Source organism: Peromyscus maniculatus, chromosome 8 (assembly GCF_049852395.1).
Source record: "Peromyscus maniculatus bairdii isolate BWxNUB_F1_BW_parent chromosome 8, HU_Pman_BW_mat_3.1, whole genome shotgun sequence".
NCBI lineage: Eukaryota > Metazoa > Chordata > Mammalia > Rodentia > Cricetidae > Peromyscus > Peromyscus maniculatus.
Window position 1 is genome coordinate 19,504,988 of NC_134859.1, and position 23,724 is coordinate 19,528,711.

At 47.0% G+C, this 23,724-nt stretch overlaps 1 protein-coding gene across 1 annotated transcript in view; it reads left to right on the forward strand.

Annotated features, from left to right (window-relative positions):
* The window catches only part of Slit3 (slit guidance ligand 3), a 595,100-nt gene that overhangs the window by 38,891 nt on the left and 532,485 nt on the right, over positions 1–23,724 (forward strand). The window contains exons 2-3 of the mRNA XM_016005185.3: positions 9,965–10,036; positions 15,797–15,868. Coding sequence (XP_015860671.2) covers positions 9,965–10,036; positions 15,797–15,868 — 144 coding nt within the window. The remainder of the gene's footprint in view (positions 1–9,964; positions 10,037–15,796; positions 15,869–23,724) is intronic.

Genomic DNA, 23,724 nt, shown 5'->3' on the forward strand with positions numbered 1-23,724 from the left:
GCCGTCGTGCGTCACACGTCTTGGGCAGGTGGCCCAGTTTGCATCTTGAAAGGCTTCTTTAGCTAGGGCTAGGTAGGGTCTTCGGTTGGGTGAATTATTTGTGTTGATACGTTTTGGGAGGGGGCATGGGAAATTGTCTCTATCAGAGAGAGTTGCCTGTGACCATGCTTGTGGGACACAATAAATTCACGAGAATAAAGGTGGGCACAAATCATCTTCCCCAATGCCTTCTTAAGATGACTAAGGCAATTTGCTCTTTTCTGAGCATTAATCTTGGGGAAGGGGTGGTGATGACCACCAGCCCACATATGTCATACATAATTGCCACAGCAAACACTAAAATACTAAGAAGCAAAATATGAAATACATTTTTTTTTAAAAAAAATCACCACCACCACCAAAATATCCTTTGCCTCACGCTCCTGAGATGACACGTATGGTCCACATTTCCCCGAGTGTTCTCGAGGGGCCTTACTTCATCCAGGGTGTCCAGGACGAAGTGTGGGGAGTATCCTCTTTGGTCCCTCGGGAGCCGGGTCAGGCACACAGGAAGCAGGCATCAGCACGTGAGGTGGGAAGAAACGTGAGGAGAGAGCAGAAGGAGTTGTGCAGAGGCCGAGCCATCCAGGAGTTCAGGAGTTCAGAGAGGAAGAAGTGTGGCAGACTTGGGGGGGCGCGGTGCTGAAAATCCAGAGTTTCGGTTTTATGGAGCTGTTGAGACAAACCTGGGTGCCTGAAAACCAAACATTCATGCTTTCAGTTTGTGGAAAACAGAAATTGGAATTGGGGGTGCAGGGGGGTGGGTGGGGTGGGTGGGTGGCACATCCCTGAGACTCTCTCTGCTTCTTCCTGGCTTTGGGCAGGGCTCGGCAGTCCTTGGTGCTCTGTGTCTGGCGGCTGCACGGTTGTCCTCTCTGTGTCTGCCTTCATGCGGCGTCATCCCTGTGTCTCTGCTCCTTCATATTTTAAGGACAACAATCACACTGGCTTAGAGACCATCCCGATGAACTCACTTGAATCTGATTGCATCTGTGAAGAGTCTGCTTCAAATACGATCGCATTCACATTAGCAGGAGGTCAAGGCTTCAACGTAGATTTGTGGGTGCATAATTCTACCCATAACACAGCAATGCGGTTGGGGTGAGAGGACAGGGGGGCTTTCGAGACCAGGAAATAACAGAAACGTGTGTGGGCAGAGTGCCTAGGTAGGCATGGTGGCGGGATCTAGTGGGTTCCCAGTAAATGTCTGCCGGTTGGAGGAAGGAAGAATCCAGTGAGGTAGACTGTGGACCGGGATGAGACCCACCTGGCTGAAGTGCTGCTGAGCTGTGATACTGAGCACACATCGGTGGGAAGTTAATGGGGTCGTGCGGTTGTCTGGTTGCTCTGAGGGAAGGTGGCTTATGGCTGCTGACTCGGTCACTTCCCTGTTGACCCCTTTTGTGGTTCTGATTGTGCAAGGCCTAGATCAGCCCACGGGATGCTGTCTGCCCTTTCCTTCTGTCCGGCCCTTTCTGCTTCCGTCATCCCTCGGGGTCTGTTTGTTTATATTCCTCTGCTAGGAACCTCTCCCCTTCAGTCTCTCCTCCCCTGGGCTGGCTCCCTATCCTCTGGTCTCAGACATCCTCTCTCTGTTCAGGAGAGGTCCCCATGCCTGCCCCGGACAAGGCAGGGCCTCCACTTCCCTGCACCCCACCTTTATTCTCCACGCCACCTCGGAAGCTATTGTCTGGTTATTTACTTACCGTAATCCCTAGTCCTGATGCTCGTTTATGGTCTCCGGTGGCTTTTGCCTCCTCTTGCTACCTAACCATCTTACCACACAGGTGGCAGCTTCAAACAGTACATACTAGTTAACTCAGAGTCGGCTGGGCCTCTGCTGCAGCGTCTGGCGGGGCTCCAGTCATGATGCTCGAGGCTGCGGACTCTTTGCATGGGCTCCGGGTTGGAGGATGGCACCCTTGGAGGTTTGATAGACTACAGGCTTCAGGTGGTTTTTTTTAGCTGTCGTCGGTTCTCATGCCCAGCTGCATGATGTCCGGGCTGACCCGTGTCCTTGCCACGTGGACTTCCTTAGTGGGGCCGCTTGCTGCGTTCGTCACAGCTGGAAAGAGCCCCTGAGCAAGATGTGCACAAAATGGCATGAAATCTGTCAAAAGAACATCCTATGGCCTTCCCTGTATTGCACTGGTTGGAAGCAAGTCACTAGGTCCTGCCCACCTGAAGGAGAAGGGAAGGTCACCAGCTTTGGAGCTGTCTTCCAGACTCACCAAGAGAATTCAAGTTTCTTTAAAGGGAATTTGTTGTTCGGTCTTCTATCCTGAGCCGATGTAGCGCTGGCCTCAGAGAAGGGATTGATAAGATTTGTTGTAGGAAGGGAGGAAGGGAGCAAGTGAGGAGACGGTCAAGGGAGAGGGAGTCGGGGAGGGAAGGATGGAGGAAGGCAGGAAGAGGTTGGGAGAGGGAGATATGCTCTCTTTTGCATCCTGCTTGAAGAGTCAAAAAAAAAAAGTCTGCTTGCATTTACCCTAAGGCAGTGCCTCTGGGCTTTCAGATTTGCTGTTTCTTCTTTCTAAATCCTTTTATTCTCTCTCACGTATCCCCATGCCAACCTGGCTATGCCCAGCTCAGTTTTGAGGTCTCAGTTAAAATGCCACCTTTCCCTGGAATCCTCGCCTCTACCTACAGGGCCACCACCCTCCCATTATACTCTGTTATTAGGCTTTGTTTATGCCTCTGGCACAGTAGGGAGCAGGGGTCTATAAGCTATGGTCCCAGGGACAACTCGGCCTCTTTGTCCTATTTTTCTTAATAAAGTTTTATTTGCATACAGTCATACCCTGCCCCACCCTCAGTCATTGAAGTCTATGGCAGTTTTCACACTGCTGGACAGAGCTGAATAGTTGTGATCGAAGATAATGATTCCCAGGGGCTGGAGAGATGTCTCAGCAGTTAAAAAACCATTGGCTGCTCCACCAGAGGACCAGGATTTGATTCTCATCATTTAGGTGGCAGCTCACAACCATCTGTCCCAGGGCGTCCAATGTCCTCTTCTGGCCTTAGCCATCACCAGGCAGGCATGTAGTGCTCAGACATGTATGCTGTCAAAACATCCATATGCATACAAAATGACAGGCAGACAGACAGACAGACAGGGGTGGGGGAAGAAGAGAGAGAGAGAGAGAGAGAGAGAGAGAGAGAGAGAGAGAGAGAGAGAGAGAGAGAGAGAGAGAGAGAGAGCACAAGCATGGCAGATGAAATCTGAAAGCATTTGTTATCTGGCCCTTATAAGATAAGTGTATGAATTTGTGGCATAGACTTCACCACACTTTATGGCAATTGCTCCTTTAATTGTTCCTCATGAACTGCTCTCTTTAAGGACAAGGCCCACGCCACTGTTATTTCCTAGCATATGTTATAGCCCAGCAGCTTAGTGGGGAAGAGCTGTTTGTTGAATGAATACATAAACTGAATACATAAGGGAATGAGTGCGCGAATGATATATCAGGAAGAAACAGAAACCAGATGGAAAACTCAGCTGAGAGTTAGCCTTGGAGGATGTATTTACATGTGAACGGTTTCAGGGGAGAGGTGTAGTTCAGGGAACCACAGAGCACTTGTGGAACCCAGGATATAAAACAGTAGAGGGGTTTTCATCGCTAAGGCGGAAGGAGGGAGAGGAAATATTCAGGAGGCTGACGTGGGCACGGTTCCTAGAAGGAGCTGTGACCTTTGGCAGGAAAGTGTGCTGACCTGGCTGAGCTCTCAGGGAAAGCCCCAGGAGAATGGCTTCCTTGTCTGCTCTCTGCTGCTGCTGCTTCCCTCACTGGGAGATGGAAGAGCTCCCAGTGGGTCACCTCCCTGGATGGCAAGGGTTGGAGCAGGAGACTGACAGCCAGGCCAAGGCCCTTTGCCACCTTCTGCCTTGACTGGAAATTGGGTCTATGATACACCTTGATCCTGGCTCCTTTTATTCAGTTTCTGGACAGGAATCCCAAGTCCATGCTATCAGACCTTGTGGTGTTGCTCCAACATGTGAAGCCTTTAAGAGCTTCCTGCCTGGCCCGAGTCCTTCCTGTCTTGGTGTGTCGTCCCCCCCTTGCCCTCTCCTTGGAAAGGTTTTCCCTCAGTTTCTTCTCTACATGTTGTCGCTCTCGGCACCTGTCTCTCTCTGCCCATTCACTGTGGAATGTAGACCCATCTCTCAACATTTCATTTTGCATATTTTCCGAGTATCCTATGATTTAGTTGGTCTTCGCTCTCTCTCTGCCCCACTCACTGTGGAATGTAGACGCCCATCTCTCAACATTTCATTTTGCACATTTTCCAAGTATCATATGACTTCGTTTGTTTCAGCTGGACTCCAAGATGTTGAGAACAAGGGCAAGCTATATTCTGTATTTTTAAAAATCAACTTGGTTATAGATCCCAGAATATATCCATTATGGATCTGAAAACGGAAGGGGCCCTGCAGCCTTCTACATTCACAGTACCCTATAGACTTCATCCCCACATGAGTTCACTTCCGGTCTCTGCTTGGGTAGCCTGTGCAACATCTTTGTTGTGTGATATCTCCTTCAGCTCTTCGATGGAGACTCCGCCTTCCCTTCTGAGGCGCAGAAGGCAGCTCTTTGTAGAGTTGTGCAAAGAGCGGGTGGATTTGAAAATCCAGCCTGAACTTGTAGTGTGTTCTGTGTGTGCAAGTGCTTCTGACCTCTGATGACATAAGTTACATCTCACTGTACCGAAGGTCAGAAATGGTTTAACTCACCTACCCTCTGAACAGCCGAGCTTAACCAGTTTACTTTCAATGTACTCACACTGACACCAGCCCAGAGTTGGCAAAAATCAACTAACCCAGAATCAGTTTTACAACAACTGATTGAGTACCCTCATCTAATACGTTAAACCAGAATGATGGTCTAAGTATTGTCATACAGTGGGACATTGTAATCCGAACCGCTGTGAGGTGGGGGCCATTTGTGCGCTTCTCCATCCCAGACAAATGGCTCTCAGCTGCATCCCAACCTACAGCACCACATCCTCTCCCTACCAGTGGCCGAGCTGTTCCACGGGTTCTTTGGCGACCACGTCCTCACATGCTTTCTGTCTTGAGCCTCTCAGTGACTCTGTAGAGATGACAGTTGGGGTCAGATCTTAGGAGTGTCATCGCAGCCATTGTTATATCTGGGTCTGAGTGAAGTTGTGTCTTTGCCAACTCCACCCAGCCGGATAGTGAGGAAGCTGGGATTCAAACCCACATCCTCTGGCTTTTCCTTGGATGTCTCTTTCTCCACACTGTGCTCTTTCACTGGGGGTAGATCTTTACACTTCCCTCTGTCCAGATGTGCTATGACTCAAGAAAGATCTGTAGGAATGCTGCAGAGGAAAGGAGGAAAGGGGTATATGTGTGCATGTGCCAAGACAGAGACCAGAGCCTGGCCCAGACAATGTTATTTTTGTTTCCTTTTTTTTTCCAGTGTTGCTCTGAATTCCTCTTCCTCCCCACTCCACCCAAGGTGTCAAACAGATGTGAAAATACCACAGAACTCAAGCCTCAACCCTGGTTTATGATTCATTCATTGGGATGGGGAAAAACAATGCAGGAGATTGCTATGGTGATGCCTGTTTACAGAGGCAGCATGGGAGACATCGGTCGTGGGCAGAGATTAGAGAGCATCCTTGGGTTTGCAGAGAGGCTCAGCATTCCGCTGCCCAGCCACAGGGGAGAGACAGGGCAGAAGCTACTAATTTGGCTGGAGCTGGGACAGCCAAGCCACTAGGTGTGTGCCTTTTGTTTTTATCAAAGAGAAATTATGTTCTCTTACTCTATTGGTTTATGTATTTTCTGCCCTCTCATCCAGTAAATACATTTACACATGGCAAAAATGCTTAGACTCATGGTAGATGGGCATCAGGATTCGATGGCTAAAAGTGACCTGGCCTATAGGGTCATTGTTATAGAGCTGGGGTGGTGGGCCAGCTTGCTCTGCAGACACGAGGACCTGAATCATGACCCGAAGCACTCATGCAGAAATCCAGGCACCGTGGTGTTTGTCTCTAGTCCCGGGACCCAGAGGGGAGACAGAGGATCCTGAGTGCTCTTGAGTAAGGCAGGCTGACCAATTGGTGAGCTCCAGACTCTGCCACAAAAACCAAAATAAGGCAGAGGACAGAGGAAGGCATGGCATTGACTTCTGCCTCCATAGGCACATTTGTGGGCGTACGTCCTTGTGTGCGAACACACATGTGTGCGCACACACACACACTCCTGCACACACCTGGCCTCTGCATTCAGGCAATCTGGGTTCTCATCCTGTTTTTTTGCTTACTGGCATGTGACCTCATGGCTAAGTTTCTTTCTGGGTGAAACTCTTCTGAAGAGCAGAGGAGGAGACTAAGTCTCCTTGTGTGAAAAGTGAGATAATAAACAATGGCTGATGGATTCAAGATGTACACAGAGTGCTTAGCAAAGTGCTTGGTGCATAGTGTGGTCTCAGCAGAGAGCCGCTCTTTGGGAGGTTCACCTGCAGACAGTCATCTGTTGATGGAGACAATAATACCCATTGTTCAGACCTGTTAGAAAGACAGGAAGAAAACCAGGAAGGAGAGAAAGTGAAGACATTGCACTTGACAGTACAGACTGCTGTGACAAATAGTCCCTGGAAGCTGTTTCTGGAATCTGTCTGAGTCTGATGTGTACAAATCAGGAGGCAAGGCAGTCACCCAGGGACTTGGGCTCAGACCGCTCGCCACGTTGGGCGTCGTCCTCCACTATTTTCTGAAACAGGCCGAGGAGGGGCGTGGAGCAGTGGGCAGGGAGTTTTACGGCTCTGCCCTGAAGGCAGCGTGTATTATTTTGGCCCATTGTGCAGCGCTATGAACTTGGTCACATGGTCACACTCAAGGAAATCTTGGAAGTGCTGTCTGTGCATTCACAAAAGTGCTTGGATGGACAGTTGACTAGCCTGCCAGTGTTCCATAAATGGAGTAATGTAGTGCCATAGTGATTTCCATGCTTCCGTAAATTCCACCTGGATGGGCAGACGTCCTTGGTTAAGCAGTCCACTGGGCTGAGGATGAGAGCGGGGCCATTTCTTACCTCATCTCCAGAAGACATAAAGGCCTTCCTTCCTGAGCCATTCTTGACTATAATAACTGACTGAGGTCTCAAAGCAGCAGCCATGACATCACCTTTGCCATGGAGAGCCATGGGAATGGATTCCACTCCTGGTGGTGAGTTAAACATTCAGTAGGTGTCTTTTTCTTCCTCTTTGTTCCACACCTTTAATATTATGAAATAGATCACCCCAACGTTAATGGATTAAGACACAATGCTTGGGAAATGGGGTACCTGGTTTCCTTGGGTGAACTAAAATTTCATGGTGCACGTAGGTAGGGGAGTGTACTTCAACTAGTTAGAGTAATCCCAAAGGCTGAGACGGAGAATTTAGTAAGTGGTGGGTAAGTACCATGAGTATAGCATCTCATTTAACCTTAAAAAAAAAAAGCTTTTGAGGTTGGTTGTGCCATTTCTGACCCTTAGTCACGAGGCCACTCAGGAGGTTGGTTGGGTGAGGAATTCAGTTCCAGGACTGTGTGATGACCCCCATGGTATATTCCACACTGCGTGTCCTCGGTGCCTCCGTGGCACGCTGCATCCCTTCTCCTAATGAATATTAATTGGAACTATCAGTACAGCAGCTGGCAGCATGATCTGCTGCAGTCCCACGCTGTGTCCTGGTAATTAACCCCTTAGCTGCCTTGTCATATTCCCAGTTGTCAAGGTCCCCACACATCTCTCCAGCTTCTGGAGGGAGCGGAGAAGAGTGCTCCCAATGCTGGAGAGGTTGCCGGGTCGCGGCTCTCTCTCCGCCGATGTGTGATGCTAGCATCGCGGTCCTTCTGCATTCCCAGCGTGCCTTGGTCCCTTCCTTCACCGACAGCCTGCATAGGTCGTGAAGGTGAATTGGGGTGGTCCTCCATCACAAACTAAGAAACAGTTCGGATGGCTGGTCTAGGAGAGGGGAGATGGAAGAATGGGAGGTGGAGCCTAGGGGAGGTAACCCAAGGACATGTTTGATTTTTATCTTACTGTAATTTCTGATATCAGAAGAGTTATTTCTCCTTAGACATGCTTGTTCCTCACACAAAGTACAAACACTGGAAACGGCTCTCCTCTTCGTCTGCTGGGACAGTTCTCAACCTGTGGGTCGCAACCCCTTGAGGGTCATGTGTCAGATAGCCTGCATATCAGATATTTACATTATGATTCATAACGGTAGCAAAATTACAGTTAGGAAGCAGCAGCCGATAATCTCATGGTTGGGGGATGGTCATCACAACGCGAGGAAGTGCATTGAAGAGTTGCAGTCTTAGGAGAGTGAGAACCATTGCTCTACAGCAAGCCTGTAACTCACAGGTCTTCCTGGCGACCTGTTGCAGGACAGGCGACCCTTGGTAACCCAGGTAGCCTAACCTGATGCTTTGGCTAACCACAGACGCATAATAGCAGTGTTGCCAGAAGATTTACCACTGTGTGATGTCCGGGCTGGTAAATCTGTGTGTGTGAACTCTGCTGTTTGTACCACGAAAGCAAGGCAACCACACAGTTTTCGAAGCAGATTCTGTGCATTGAGTGATTTGTGACAGTATATAAATGGTCATTTACAGACACCCTATAGAAACTACCGGGGCCCAAACCCTGAATCTTTTCTTCTCATCAGGAGGGCGCAGTATGTAGGAATTCATCCTTCAGCTTCCACTGTTAAAAACTGTAACATTATTTATGGTCCTCCCCTCCCCCATTTTTTTTTTCATCTAGGGCTCGTAGATGATTTTAGGGAATACAGAATATTTATCCAGTTGTTCACAGGTTTGTTCTTAACTTGACTTCCCCTTTAACCTTGGTTTCCTGCCGCCTACGGTGCCTCCTTCACCTTTACCCCAGTAACTGCCCCCCCGGCTTTCAGCTCCCCCATGACAAATGTGCCTAAGCTTCCAAGTTGAGGCCGGAATCATCCAGGCAGCTGCCTTTGCCTACTGTGTGGAATTAGCTTTTACTACATGCTGTGTACAGGCTCGACTGTGTTGGCACCTGTTAGAAACTAAACTCAGGAAATTGACGAACTAGTTAGAAACTAGACAAGTTTTGTTTTGTCTATTGGACAAGGTTGTGTTGTCTATTTATATCTATCTAGCTATGTACCAAAGCCAGTGAACATTCTTCTGGTTTCAAGGAATAGAGTAGAGTGGCTCTTTTCATCTTCTGGGTCTGGAACACCGTCCTTTAGTGGAGGCAAGATGGCTTCTGGGAACTCTGAGCTGATTTAAACCCAAATGAAAATAAAATGGCATAGATTGGCTCACAAAATGCTAAAATACAGAAGTATCTGGCTTCAGGCACGAGTAGATCCGAACACTTAACAGGACGGCATGAAGAATGTCTCTTTTCGTCTTCTGAGTCTGGAACACTGTCCTTTAGTGATGGCAAGATGGCTTCTGGGAACTCTGGGTTGCTCTGCTACCCACTAGATAGAAAGTTATTCTTTGAATCATGCATGCATTCCTGAGACAATGAAAGGGATTGAAGGTACTTAAAAGCCTAGCCTGGGTCAGCTACTCCTCCCTGGAACCCCTGGAATCTTGAGGAGGCCTCAGCTTTACTTGTGAAAGTTAATCTGAAAATTGGGCGGACTGGGGACACTGAGAGATAGTTTGTTACTTGAATAAGGGACCACAGAAGACAGGCAGTTAAGTGTAACGGGCTCTGCTACATACATAATGAATGGCTTATTCCATACAATTTCCTTAAGGTTAGTTGGGCATGCTCAAGGGATATCATTAATCATTGCAATTGCCTTCCCCCTGACAGGCATCGTCCCCCCAGTCCTAGCCAGTCTGCCTTGAATAGACTGTAAGTGTAACCTGCAAAAATCTGACCTGAATTTTCTTTCCATTGCAGTGACCTGGACAGAAATAACATCACCAGGATCACCAAGATGGACTTCGCTGGACTGAAGAATCTCCGAGTCTTGTAAGTAGCAGATGGTGTGCCAACGAGTTTTCATTTGCAGCTAGCTCTTCAGCCTGTGAAAATGTCGCGCTGCCCTGACATCACATTCCCGAGCTCTGGGCCACAGGAATCCACGCTTCTGCTGCAGAAAGCCCTTCATTACTGTGCCAAGTGTTCACAGATATCAAATTGTATGGCTGGGTGCTGCTGGCTGGGCGAGATCGATAGGAGAACCGGGTGCCAGTGACAGGAAAAACAGAAGGCAATAAATGAATTAAGTCAACATGCCCTGCTTCCTGGATGACAGCAATGTCAGGTGGACTAACCATGCTTCGCTTCCATAGAGATTCTAATTTCTTCCCCAGCTTGCGTATTAAGAGAGCAATTGGGACAGATGCTATTTTTCTTCCTGCTTAATGGAGAGGAGGGGAGGAGAGATGGAGAGGGCCAGGCAAGGGCAGAATCCTTGCTGACCATTCACAGCTGTGCAGACAGGTTGCAGAGTATGAGGTAGGCATTGATGGAACAGGGGGACAAGAAACAGCGGGTCTCCTTTCTGAAGAGTGGAGAATTTTGCCTTGACCCAAGGTTTATGTTTGGTAAGAAGAGGCCTATGGACTGTTGACTGAAAAGTCTGACGTTCAGAAAATGACAGTGGAGCAATTGGGTTCTCTATCTTTCCTTCCTTCTTTATTGTTGATTCTTACCCATAGTGTGGCCCCTGCCCAGGAGTGCAGCCTGGGAAGTTTGATCTCCAGCTTTGATGTTATATGTCATGGAATCTTGGCTGGCTCATCTTTATCGGCAGTTACGGTTAACTCATTGCTACCAGATCCCACCTCCCTTAACACATACTTTTTTAAAGATTTATTTCATTTTATGTGTATGAGTGCTTTGCTTGCATGTATGTGTGTGCACCATATGTGTGCCTGGTGCCCTCAGAGGCCAGGAGAGGGCATCAGATCCCCCCTGGAACTTGAGTTACAGATGGTTGTGAGCTGCCCTGTTGGTGCTGGGAATTGAACCGAGGTCTTCTACAAGAGCAACAAGTATTCTGAACTCCTGAGCCATCTCTCCAGCCTCCCACATCCCTGTGTCCACTCAGCTCTACAGAGCAGGATGATTTTATCCTTGGGACAAGAAGTGTCAGATTCTGATTTGATTTGGGATTAATTGCTCATGCAACTTTGGGGAAATCCCTGTACCCACTTGGATCTCAGCTTTCCCTTCAGCAGCATAGGAAGTGAATACTTCCAAGTCCTCTCAACTCCAGTTATTCCTGTAGTGCGTCGGGGCTTTGACATTTTCTCGAGCAGCATTTGAGTACTGCCTGTCACTGTGTAATGCGATTTCTTGTTTGAGACGTGTTAGTGATAATGCGAATACTGATGGTGACCAACATTTCCTTGGTTGCCTCCCGTGGACCTGGTGCAGAGTCAAGCAACAGAACATATGAGGCCGGCATTATTATGGCCCCCTTTTTTTGCAGGAGGGGAAATGGCACTGGATTAAGAAATCTCAGCTCCACACGGTGAGGGACAGAGGAGTGGGAATTAGCGTGCAGACAGTACTTCTGTGCTCACACTGGAGGAGGGTGGGAGGAGGAGGAAGAGGAAAGGACGTGCAGCTCCAGTGCATGGGTTCTTGCAGAGAGAGAGGGGAAGGACATGCAGCTCTGGTGTGTAGAGTGTTACCTGAGGGTTCCTCCCTCTGGGCCAGTGCACAGGGATGCAGGAGTCTGATGCTGGGCCTCCAGCTACCAGATGCTCCCTCCATAGACGCACTCTTTCCTCTTTGGTGGTGGACACCCTTCTCTCATTCTGAGAACGAAGACCTACCTGTGCTAAGGAAGCCTTTCCTGTGCTCTGAGCACCTGTGTGTATGACTGACTGCTCTGATAAGGTCAACACCCATCAGAAGGGACGTTGGCAGAGGTATGAGGGGATCCCTTGGTTCAATTTTAGGGTACTTCGTATTAAAAAGAATGGCAGGAGACTGCTGCTTCTAGGTCATTTGCTGATTTAAAAGGCAAAACTGTGTTTAGGCTTTTGCTTTGCATCTTTTTGCCCCCATTTCCTCCACTTGTGTCTGTACGAGATGTTTTTTTCATACAAGTCAAAATTCACCTAATGCTTCACTTTCTAACCAAGTCAAAAATAACGTTTTGATTTTCTTACTGCTGCATCAGAGAGACTAATAAAAATTCCAATTTCCATATCTGCTCTCTGCAAATAGAAAGTTTAAAATAATCACAAAAGATGACATTAATGTCTTCTGCGTAGCCTACAACACTCCTTAGACTACAGTTTATCTTTTGAGTTAATTGGTGCATTCTTCTGTTTTGATAGGCAGTACCAAAATGCCTTTTACCTCTTCTTTATCGACTGTTAATAGATCTGTTTCATTATCTCCCTTATCAGCTCACAGACAGTCCCTTTCAAGTGGCCCTTTAATTTGATGAAAGAAACCTGCTAGGTGGAATAGCTGAGACGCCTTCTCACACCAATAAAATATCCAAACATTTTAATAGTATTTTCCCCCCATCTAGTCTTCTCAGCTGAGTAACCTAGAGAACTCTTTTTTATTCTCTTTTGAAAAGCTTTCATCACATCCTGGCATATTCCCCATGCCTGTTTCTTATTTACAATTTATGGGGAAGCAATAAAAGACTCAATAGTCTTGAATAATTTGAGCTTGCCCCCCATTTCCATGCAGAATGCCTTCTATCTGCTAATATGGTGCAGGTGAATGGGTAAACACAGAACAGAGGCTGGCACCCTTCCGTCTCATCCCAGGGCCATTTTCCCTAAATGAAGCAGAGATGTAGGAGTTGCCTGCGACAATCATCTCTCCCACAGGTTGGGAGCAGGGAAAAGTCTCTTCTGTTGGTATCAATTATATCCTTTTTCTTAGTAATCCATTTAAGGACTTGCTGTGTTCACAATGTGGGAGCCAGCTTTATCCGAAATGGGGTTAATAAAAGAGTTAAACTCCGCCTCGGCCGTCATCACATGAGGGCCATTTCCGATTCTAATCTAGTGAAGAAAAAAAGAAAAAGAAAAAGAAGAGCCAAAGAACTGAAAATGAACACAGTCTGTGTCCCCCTAACTCAGAACAGACACCAGCCTTGGGCAGCCCTTGTGGGAACCTAAAACCTAGCCTGACCTTGATCCCACGTCCTCCTGCATCTGGCCAGCGAGCTAGGACCGAATCAACAGCGTTCTTCCATGCCCTTAGCTTGCAGAACTGCTTGAAGTCCCCACGCAGGTTCTGTGGCTCACTTACCCATTGCCAGATGCTTTTATTTGTCAAGTAGTCTTTAACCGAGCCTTTAAATGCCAGGCATGAGGCTGGACTTCGATGGGTTTAGGAAGTCCATCTGAAAAGGATCCCGGATACCTTTCCAACAGGAACCAAAGGATGCTGCAGGGGGCAGGCGAGGAGAGCTAACATTGACAGAGGTGTGGGTGGGATGAGAGACTCCAGGAAGAGGTGATACAGGTCCTCAGGGTAGTGAGGACAGAGCCACAGCTGCCTAGAAGCCTTGGGGAGCAGCGGGGGAACTGGATCTTAGAGCCCGACAAAAGTTGCTGTAGTCTTCAGGAGGGGGACACAGTCACCCTGGAGTGGTTGGGTCAGGAGGGAGAAGGGTAAATCTCCCAGCCCCACCGCCCTTCCGCTGTTCCCGGCTCCTGCTAGGAAAACCCAGTGGCTGAAACCAACGGTGAGTAGAGGCTGAGAAGCCCTTTGGAAAGGCCAGCTTCCCAGGGCCTGAGCAAGATAGAGTAGGGGCAGCAAGCTCACACGCATGTGTTCACACATCTCCGTTTCCTGAAAGAGACTTGCGGTGGTAGCGTAATGAATACAAAGTAAGCTCCGTTCTAGGAGGTCCGAGTTAAGCGCCTCCAGACATCTGGAGGTTAACACTCAGCCATTCTGGAGTTAGGCCTTGTTCTAATCGGAGGACAGCGAGCGCTGGTAGATTGATTGATTGATTGATTGATTATAAAAGTCTGGCTGAGCAACTCCCCTAGTTGCTAGTATTGAACTGACACCCTGTTTGGTAAATGTGCTAATAAACGTCAGTTGGCTTCCCGAGGCCTCCTTGCCATATGGCAGGAGGGAGATGAGGAGGAAAGGGGAGGGGGAGGGAGGATCATTTATTAAAAGGCAGATTATTACTTCAGACACCTGGCTTGATGATTTATTTACTCTATTTTTATTCTTATAAGTCCTTCTGTGATGTCGTCTTTTCTGTATTTTACAAATGAGGAAACCGAGTCTTAAAGATGAGGACTAGCTTGCTCAATACAACACCACCATCTAGTTAAGAGGTGGGCAGAGAGGGCCCTGGGGGCTGGAAAGTTCTCCCCCTAAGCTGTGTGGTTCCCCGTGGGCAAGTTTCTTAGCTACTCTGTTCTGATCCGTTAAATGACAGACATAATGTTAAACGGCCAGGGACAGAAGTCACAGGACTATTAGGTCTGAGAGGCTGAGGATTCTGAGGAACAGGCTGACCCTCCTGGCCTGTTACAGCAAACATACAAACGTGTTACGTATTTGAGCCTAACAGATTACCCTTGCGTGCCCTGATAGAAGCCTCACATCGCTGACTGGCCTTCTCCTCTATGGAAAGTCGGTATGTGCAGGGCCCACAGCTGTGCTTTTCATTCAGTAAGCGGACATGGCAGGCCATGGTGCATGGCTGGAGTGTGAGGAAGTTGGGGCCTCTTCTGTAATTCTTGGGAAGAGAGGATTTCCCCCCAAAGACACACAAAGGTTGAGCCGTAAGCCTAAACCATGCTGAAGGTTTGGGCTGTCCGAGAGGTGGGCTCATCGTTGTTGTGGAAGGTCTGTTTTGGAATGGAAGGTGCGCCCTTCCCAGGCCATACTTCTGCCGATCCAGAGGAAACTGTGGCCTTTCCTAAATACCTCCTCCTCTCAAGAAACAGCCTTCAGTCACAGCTGCAAGTCCCCCAAACCCCACGCAGCCACCAAATGCAGTCCCTGTCATTTCTTGGCCCATTTCTTACCCAGAATCCACGCATCATGCTTGCATCCCTTCCCCACTGTTCATGTTATCCAATTTAAGCTGCCCTTTTCTCCCCCTTGGTAAGTCGTGGAAACAGATGTCTTACTGTATGGTCAACTCTTAGGGTGTGCCACATGCATGGGTCAAGCTCACTTATGCAGAGTGTTTAGGATGTCTAGTCACCTGATGGGAGAACTTAGAGATCCAGCAAAGCCTGCAGCCGGGGATAGGGATGACTTTTTAGAAGGTTGGGATGTGCCTGGCCCTGCATGAGGGAATCCCTGGGTCCAGGCTAGCCGTCATGTACACCGTGCTTTTTCACGGCGACCCGATCCTTCCTGTGAGGTTGAGCAGGGAGGGCCCTTTTCAATGAAGTATTTTCGAATCCTTGGAGGAGGGAGCTCCAAGGGAAGAGGTGTTGAATGTGCCTGGTTTCTCCAAGGAGCAGCTCTACCTCTTCCATTCTGTGCACATTCTGCAGTGCTCGGGGGGACATTTGCTGGGAACATTCTTAAAATAGAGAGACATGGAAGCCAATCTGTCAGGTAGAAGTGTGCAGGCGGTGAAAGCCTGGTTACCGTGACACCACACTGGGATGTAGTGAGTTTGTCCCATCAGAGTGATCCTTCCAACTGGAGGGACCCGGGGTCCTAGGAGGGGATATGGGATACAGCTGCACAACCTTAAGGCCTCTTAGGATGCTTCCTGACCATTTTAGCCCTTGACCCTGGCTGCCTTTCTGATTCCAGGCATCTGGAAGACAATCAGGTGAGCGTCATCGAGAGAGGCGCCTTCCAGGACCTGAAGCAGCTGGAGCGATTGTAAGTAGAGCACATAACCTTGTGTCCTTAAAAAAATGTTTTCTGCATTTATTTTGTTTTGTTTTGTAAATTGGTCTTGTGGCCTTGGTAAAAACAAGTCTTCGGTGTTCAGTGAAATGTTTCCTACTATATTTAAAGTTGCTTTGAAGTATGTTACAGAGGCACTGAGGTCCAAATAAACTCTTCTAGCAAGGCTGTAGAGGCCAGCATGTGGGGCCGGATTTCTTCCTCCTGGGCTTGAGGTAGCCCTTGCTTTCCTCACATGGGGTTGCTTCCACCCAGCCCTCAGCTTCTCCTTTCCCATGGGAGTGAGCTAATGTCATGGAAGCTATCAGCAGGACCCTCCCCTACTCCTCAGGCTTCTCCTGCCGGGACTCCTCCTGGTACTCGGTGGGAGAGGAAGGATGGGCGAGTGGGCGCAGCCTTCCGCAGCCTTCCGCGTGCCTGCTTCTCCGAGCGCCAGCCTGTCTCAGGAAACCCACACGTTTCCACGAGAGAACACATTGCCACTGGTTTAAAATAGGCCGCTGTTCTGACTTGATCAGAGAGAGGGTGGGCAGCGAAAGAAGCGGGGCCGGGAGTTGGATGGAGCCTCCATTTATTTTACCCATGAATGCTTTTGCAGAAAACTCTGGGGTCATTTTGATGAGGGAGGTTGCTCAGATGGTTAAGTGGGCAGCCTCACCTTTTCCTCAGTTAATCACAGCTGACAGCTCATAACATCTGGATATTTGCTTTCTGCCCTCTGAGTGGGGATTGTCCCCAAGAGCACTTAGTCATGCTGGTGGGCGGCTCTCATCGATGCCTCCCCCTGCAGCCCCATTGCCCTGACATTTCAGCTTCATTCTGTACTGGGGGCTGGGACATGGCTCTGCCAGCTTACCTGGAAAAACACTGCTCTGCTTATCCGTCCTGTTGCCAAAGCTCACTTGCTTTGAGACAAGTCTCTTTTATAGAGACTTGCTCGGGTGAAATGGACTGCCCGACCCCACTTTCTTTTTTAGTGATGTGTTATCCTTGCCCCACAAAGTCATTATATCCAAGACCACTTGGCAGCGGGGGAGATCCTTGTCTCGTGGGGATTAATAGGACCCAGAAAAATGCATTCCTTCCCACTGTGGTGTGGACTCTCTCAGCCACTGTTTTCTTCTGGATCAAACTCCAGCATGAATTTTGCCATCACCAGTTTGAAAATACGACATTTATTTCTAGTAAGAGAAAAAGGTTATTTAAAAAATTACGTTATTTTTGTTTATATTTTGATCTTCAGGTTTCCTAAAATTTAAGTTCTCCTTTTTTGGACCAAAGAAAACATAATAGTATTCGTTGAACCTCATTCCTCTCTGTGAAATAACCAACATTTACATAGAAAAATAAACACATGGTCCGGTGTGAAAAAGCTGCCTCTTGCTTAGTTTTGTGATTAGAAGGGTAAATAAATTCTTAATTTGTTAATTTCATGGTTGTTGGGAGGGAATTAGCGAGGGCTTTGGAGACACCAGGACCTGCGTGTGTGTCTCACATGTGATCAGCTCTTTTATTCTCCCCCCTGCCAAATGACAACAAGCACAACGAGGTGCCATTACCCTCATTTAGCAGATGAAGAAACAAAAGCCCACGGAGAGGAAGCCAAGGAATTGTCAGGGCTGGGTAAGATTCCAAGCCACATCTGTCTGACATCAAAGCCCACGTCCTTTCCTATCCCTGGGTTGCAGACACGAGATGAAGTGTGAGCTTTTTGCGGTGGCCCTCTCCTAGCCTCGCACATACCCGTTCAGCTCCAGGGAGGCTCAGGGAAATAGTTCTGGCAAAGGTCTCTGTTCTTTGGAGTGGTGAACAAGGCCAAAATACCATGCGTGTCTGGGGACCTGAAGGGATTACAATCGCTGAGCAAATCTGGCTCGTTGTCTGTTTTGGTAGATTCGGTGGGTAATGCTAGCCACACTACTACATAAACCCTCAAATCTCAGTGACTTAGCACAGTGGAAATTCGCTTCTAATTCCTACAAACTCACTATGGACATTCCTGTTAGGGACCCCCCTCTCTCTCCCAAGTACAGACTCGGAGACAGGGACCATCCATGCCCAGCTGCTGCCGTCTTTGTATCTTGGTTTGCAAAGTACAAATGCATCAAGTCAGCAGGTGAGGAAATGGCATGGAGCTCCGGGCAGTGGACGTTCCATGTGAGACTGAGAAGGAGTATTCCATATATATCCGTTCCTGCCTCCTGTGAACTAGCCGCGTAGCTATAGTTAAACTCCAGGGAAGACCGACAGAAGTGACCGAGTTCTGTGACGGGAGGTGGGCTTAGCTTAGTGGATAGGTAGTCAGTCTGGCTTCTGTTGCATGGGAGCTGGAGAGGTACTTGGGCAGGAAGATGGGAAGTATCTGTCATTTGATAGGCATCAGAGTCAACAAGAAGGTAGGGGTGAGTGTGTGTGTGTGTGTGTGTGTGTGTGTGTGTGTGTGTGTATGAGAGAGAGAGGGAGAGAGAGAGGGAGATAGATAGATGTGTGTGTGTGTGTGTGTGTGTGTGTGTGTGAGAGAGAGAGAGAGAGATGAAGTGTATGTATGTGAGAGATAGATAGATAGATAGATAGATAGATATAGATAGATAGGTAGATAGATGGAATGTGCTAATGGATAGATAGATAGATAGATAGATAGATAGATAGATAGATAGATAGATAGATAGAGGGAGTGTGTGTGTGTGTGTGTGTGTGTGTGTGTGTGTGTGTGTGTGAGAGAGAGAGAGAGAGAGAGAGAGAGAGAGAGAGAGAGAGAGAGAGAGATGAATCCTCACTGGCGTTACTCTGCTTTCTATTCAGCAGTCTGCTTTCAGTCACACTGAGTGACATGAAATAAGAAAATGCAGTATATTTGCTGCTAACCACTGAAGACGTAGATGGTGGCTGTGCTATCTGTAGCACGCTCCAGGGTCTCCTTACCCATGTCTCTGTGTTGCATAATAGAATATTTTTATTGGTTCTGTTCTAAAACACAGCCTAAAAAGTAAATGGATTTGGATAATTTCCATTCTGTTTTATTCTTGGCTTGTGCTCTTGGGGGCTCACTGGGAAAGAAGAGAGGTGTTAAATTTCAAGTTCCTGTTCCTCCATGAAAGGACCCCCCAGGCTGAGTTAGGTACCCCTCTCTGTTAGATCATTTCCTATTGCAGTAACAAGACACCCGAGACTGGGTACTCTATAAAGAAGAGTTGGTTTAGTTACAGTTGGGGGCTAACAACATAAAATTGGGTGACCCCGTCAGCTGGGCCTCTGGTGAGGGTCCCGTTAGCCTTGCTGCATCATGGTGGATGGCAGCGTGAGGGGAGCTTACATGAGAAGGAGAAATTATTTAGGGAGACAAGAAGCCAGAGAGTAACAGGGCATAGGCTTGCTCTTCTTTTCTTAAAAACAAAAAACAAAAACAAAAAAAAACTTGTTCTCAGAAGCTGGGGGTGGTGGTGCACACCTTTAATCCTAGCACTTGGGAGACAGGCAGGTGGAACTCCGTGAGTTCGAGGACAGCCTGGTCTATGGAGCGAGTTCCAGGACAGCCAGGGCTATTTCATAGAGAAACTCTGTCTCGAAAACCAACCAACCAAACAAACAAAACAACAACAGCAATGACAAGCCACACCCTTGTTCTCAAGAGAACAACAAACTCTCTTTCCCATGCCAGTATCAATCTCTTATAGAAGGCGTCCGTGTGTCCGCCCCACCCCCACCCCCACCCCACCACTGTGACTCAAGCACCTCTCACTTGGTCCTGCCTCTTAAAGACTCCATGGCCTGTTAATCCTGCCACATTTAGGATGAGGCTGTCGGCATATCCCACTCACACACCTTTTTAGGATAGTGGCGCATTCTTATCCCTGTCCTAAAGTGTGGGAGGCCATGTCTCCACTTTCTCTTTCAAAATTGTTTCTCTTCCAGACAGTGATTCTGTTGAGGACAGAATTATGGCTCATTTAGCTCCTCCTAGTCTTAGGAGCTCTGAACAAGGAATGAGTGTAGATACTTAAGGAATTTTTACTAAAAATATTTGAAGTTTTATTTTATAGCAGTAGATCGAGCTGGCACTTAAAATGCCTTCCTCCCCCAAGAGGATTCTTGGTGATGCCTGGAGATGTTTTTATTTTTACAGCTGAGGGTAAAGGCCGGTAGTCTGTCTGACAAAGCTAACGTACTTAGGACATCCCCCAAGAAGGAATTCTTCAACCCCAGATCTTACTGGTGCCAAATTGAAGGCATCTTCATGATGGGATAGGTAGCCTGCTAGACACCGCACATCATGACCTCGGTGTGATAGAGTATAAGTCTCAGACCATTGCTGTGAAATCTGCCTTAGCTAGACCCCAGTTTTCCTGTCCAGAACATTCTAAGAGGATGAAGCTCAGTGAAACCAGCAGGAAGACAAATAGACAAGCTCTTCCCTGAGGTTACCACCCCAGTCTCCTCAGAGTCCATGTCATGGAAGATGGGGACATGCCATTGATTAGCCTAGATTTAAGAAACCCAGGATAGCAAGAGCAGCACAGTAGTTGGGGGAATTAAAATCGTCAAAGATCCTTTAATTATCTACAAAGTGATCATGGCGTTAATGTTTATTGCCTTATTAAAATTGAGGATGTTTGCTAGAATCAGCAGGATAGCCTCTAAAAAGAATGCAGTTGCCAAAGGGAGGAAGGGGGGGCAGGTCTGTGACAAACTGTATCATTCATTCAAATGAGGGGTAAAAGGGAAGAAAAATTCCTGGAGAACAAATGGGGCAGATAGACAGTGAGGTGCTGTGTGCAGATGCCGGTGTGAGATTAGTTATACATAGTGTGCAAATGCCGGTGTGAGATTAGTTATACATAGTGTGCAAATGCCGGTGTGAGATTAGTTATACATAGTGTGCAAATGCCGGTGTGAGATTAGTTATACACGGTGTGCAAATGCCGGTGTGAGATTAGTTATACACGAATGGCTAAGCCAGCTGTGAGCACACCGAGTGGTAGAGTAGACTGAAAAATACGTAGTACCTTTAAAGAAGTTTATTATTTTTAATTGTGTGTGTGTGTGTGTGTGTGTGTGTGTGTGTGTGTGTGTGCGCGCGCACGCGCGCGCGCGCTATGTGTGTGTTTGGGCATATGAGTGCAAGTGTCAGGCTGTCCCCCGAAGCTGGAGTTACAGGCCATTGAGAGGCACCTGGTATAGGTGCTGGGAATTGACCTCAGGTCCCTGGCAAGAGCAGCAATAGCTCTTAATCATGGAACCGTCTCTCCCACACCCCAATACTTATGTGATTTTCTAAAATAAATTGATAAACATGGGGGAAGGCTGGAAAATAAAAATGTAGGAAGTAGTATTTAGAAAACACCAAAAGAATGTACTGAATACAGTAGTCTTCTTGTAATACAGAAACATTATTGGGTATAAAGCAGGATATTTCATACTGATAAAGTAGTAAATACAATTAATAAGTACAACGAGTCTATGTATGTGAATAAAAACATAGCCTGAAAATATGTAAGACAAATATTGAGAGCAATAAAGAATAAACAAGTTCATTATCAAATTTACTTCTCATTAATTAAGAAATAAAACAGGCACAATTATTAACACACAAATATTTTAATAGCAATTTTTGCAAGCCTGCTCTAATTGATGTGTAGAGAACACTGCGGGAACAACTATAAAATATTCTTTGCAAGCTCGTATGAAACTATTACACTTGATTAGAATGCAAGGCTCAGCTGGAGGTGTAAATCATTGCTGGAACACTTCCCTAGCAAATGCAAGGCCCTGTTCAGTCCTCATATGGCGGGGTGGGGAATGGGGGCGAGGGAGGGAGGGAGGGAGGGAGGGAGGGAGGGAAGGAGGAACTGTGGTAAGATAAAGGGAGAAGAAGGGGTGAGGGAGGAGAGGATAAGAGTGGGGAGGCAGCCTCAACAAGTCCCAGAGGACTGAAATCTTGTGGACTGTGTTCTATAACAACAGAAAAAATTTCAAAATCAGTAAGGAATCTGTAAGCAGACCATTTCAAACTGTTTGTAACTGAGTCATGTATTTATAAATACCCTTTGACCCAGAGAACATGCTCCAATGGGATTAGGACATGTATTTCCTGAATGTTTAAGAAAGATGTGGCTGGGCAGTGGTGGCACACGCCTTTAATCCCAGCACTTGGAAGGCAGAGGCAGGCAGATCTCTGTGAGTTCAGCCAGCCTGGTCTACAGAGTGAGATGCAGGATAGGCACCAAAACTACACAGAGAAACCCTGTCTCGAAAAAACCAGAAAAAAAAAAAAAGACGTGATAATGTTATTGGACATAAATTACAGCCAAAACTCCAAGGCTGTACACACACACACACACACACACACACACACACACACACACACACACACACACACAATTTTTTCCTCTGCTCTGTCAGGTCATCCTAGCCACATAGACTGACATCTCTGAAACCATGTGCCAAATAAGTAGCTCCATAGATGTTCATCAGGCATATAGTCACAGCTATACAAAAAGTAAAGGCCACAGTGGGGAATCCGAGGAAATTGTCCCAAATTATATTTCCGTTTGCCTCTTCATAACAACTGTGAAGTCATTGTTATAAGATGGGGGGGGGGGTAAAGACTTGGGACACTCTGGCCCCTTTAAACTCTTCCAGCTCCTGAAAACAAGGCTTTCTCCCCGCTCCAGGAAAAGCTCGGCATCAATATAATAGTTTTTGAAATAGTAGATCATCAGAGAGGGAGGGAGAATTTCTCAGAAAGTTCCAGAAGCTACCAGAGGAGCCAAATCTTGGAAACCCCAAGACTGTGTTTTTCATTGTCTTTTACAACAAAATAGGTCTGAACTTGAGAGGTCTGAAGATGCGAGGTATCTTTTCCTTGCCCTTCCTCCTAAAATTTCAAGGAAATTTATATCACTTAAGAAATGAGAAAACAAGCCAGATGTAATGGCTTACACCTTTAATCCCAGCACTTGAGAGACAGAGTGGGAGCTCTGTGAGTTCAAACCTAGCCTGCTCTACGTAACAAATTTCAGGCCAGCAAAGACTGCATAGTGGAGTGGAGGGGAGGGGAGGGGAGAGAAAGAAAAAAGATTAATACTGAAGTTTATACAAAGTTGTTTTAATTAGAAAAATAAAGAGAATATGGGGCATAATCACCTCCCTAGAAACGGTGAAAATATACAAAAATACCCATAGAGCAAATAACAACTAGGATTGAAGAGCTGTTCAAAACTAGCTATAAGAATTAAGATCCTGGAAATTATTAAATAATACAACCATAATGTTTTAAAATTCAGAAATGGCATGACTAGAGAAAAGCAAGATTTGAAAGGAGGGGTAAGGAACTCTAGAAGGAATTTAGAAATAAGAGAAGCATTTCACAATGAATATTGCCAGTACTGTCTGAAGAAGACCAGCTGTCAGAATGACACTCCCCAGCGCCATGTCTTACTACAAAGCCATAGTAATCAAGACAAGATGAGATTGGTGGAATAATGGAGCACAACTCAGAGGAGTATCCCAGAAGTACACCCACATGAGCAGAATCAATTCATTTTTTTTTATGACGTTTCAAAGTTCAGTGGAGAGAGAAGTCTTTTCAACAGGCAGTGCTGGGGAAATAAAAATATCCATATGCAGAGGAATAAAACACTGCTCCCCTTTACATCTTACACTGAAGCATTTGGTGTTTGCTCTGTTGTATCGTCTTGCTCTGGTCTGAGCTCTTTCATGCCTCCATGCATCCCTTTGAGAATGGAAACGATTGTTGTCCATGCGTGTTGGTATTGTGTAAGGGTTTTTTTTTTATATTATTATTATTACTTTATCTGGGCTAACAGCTA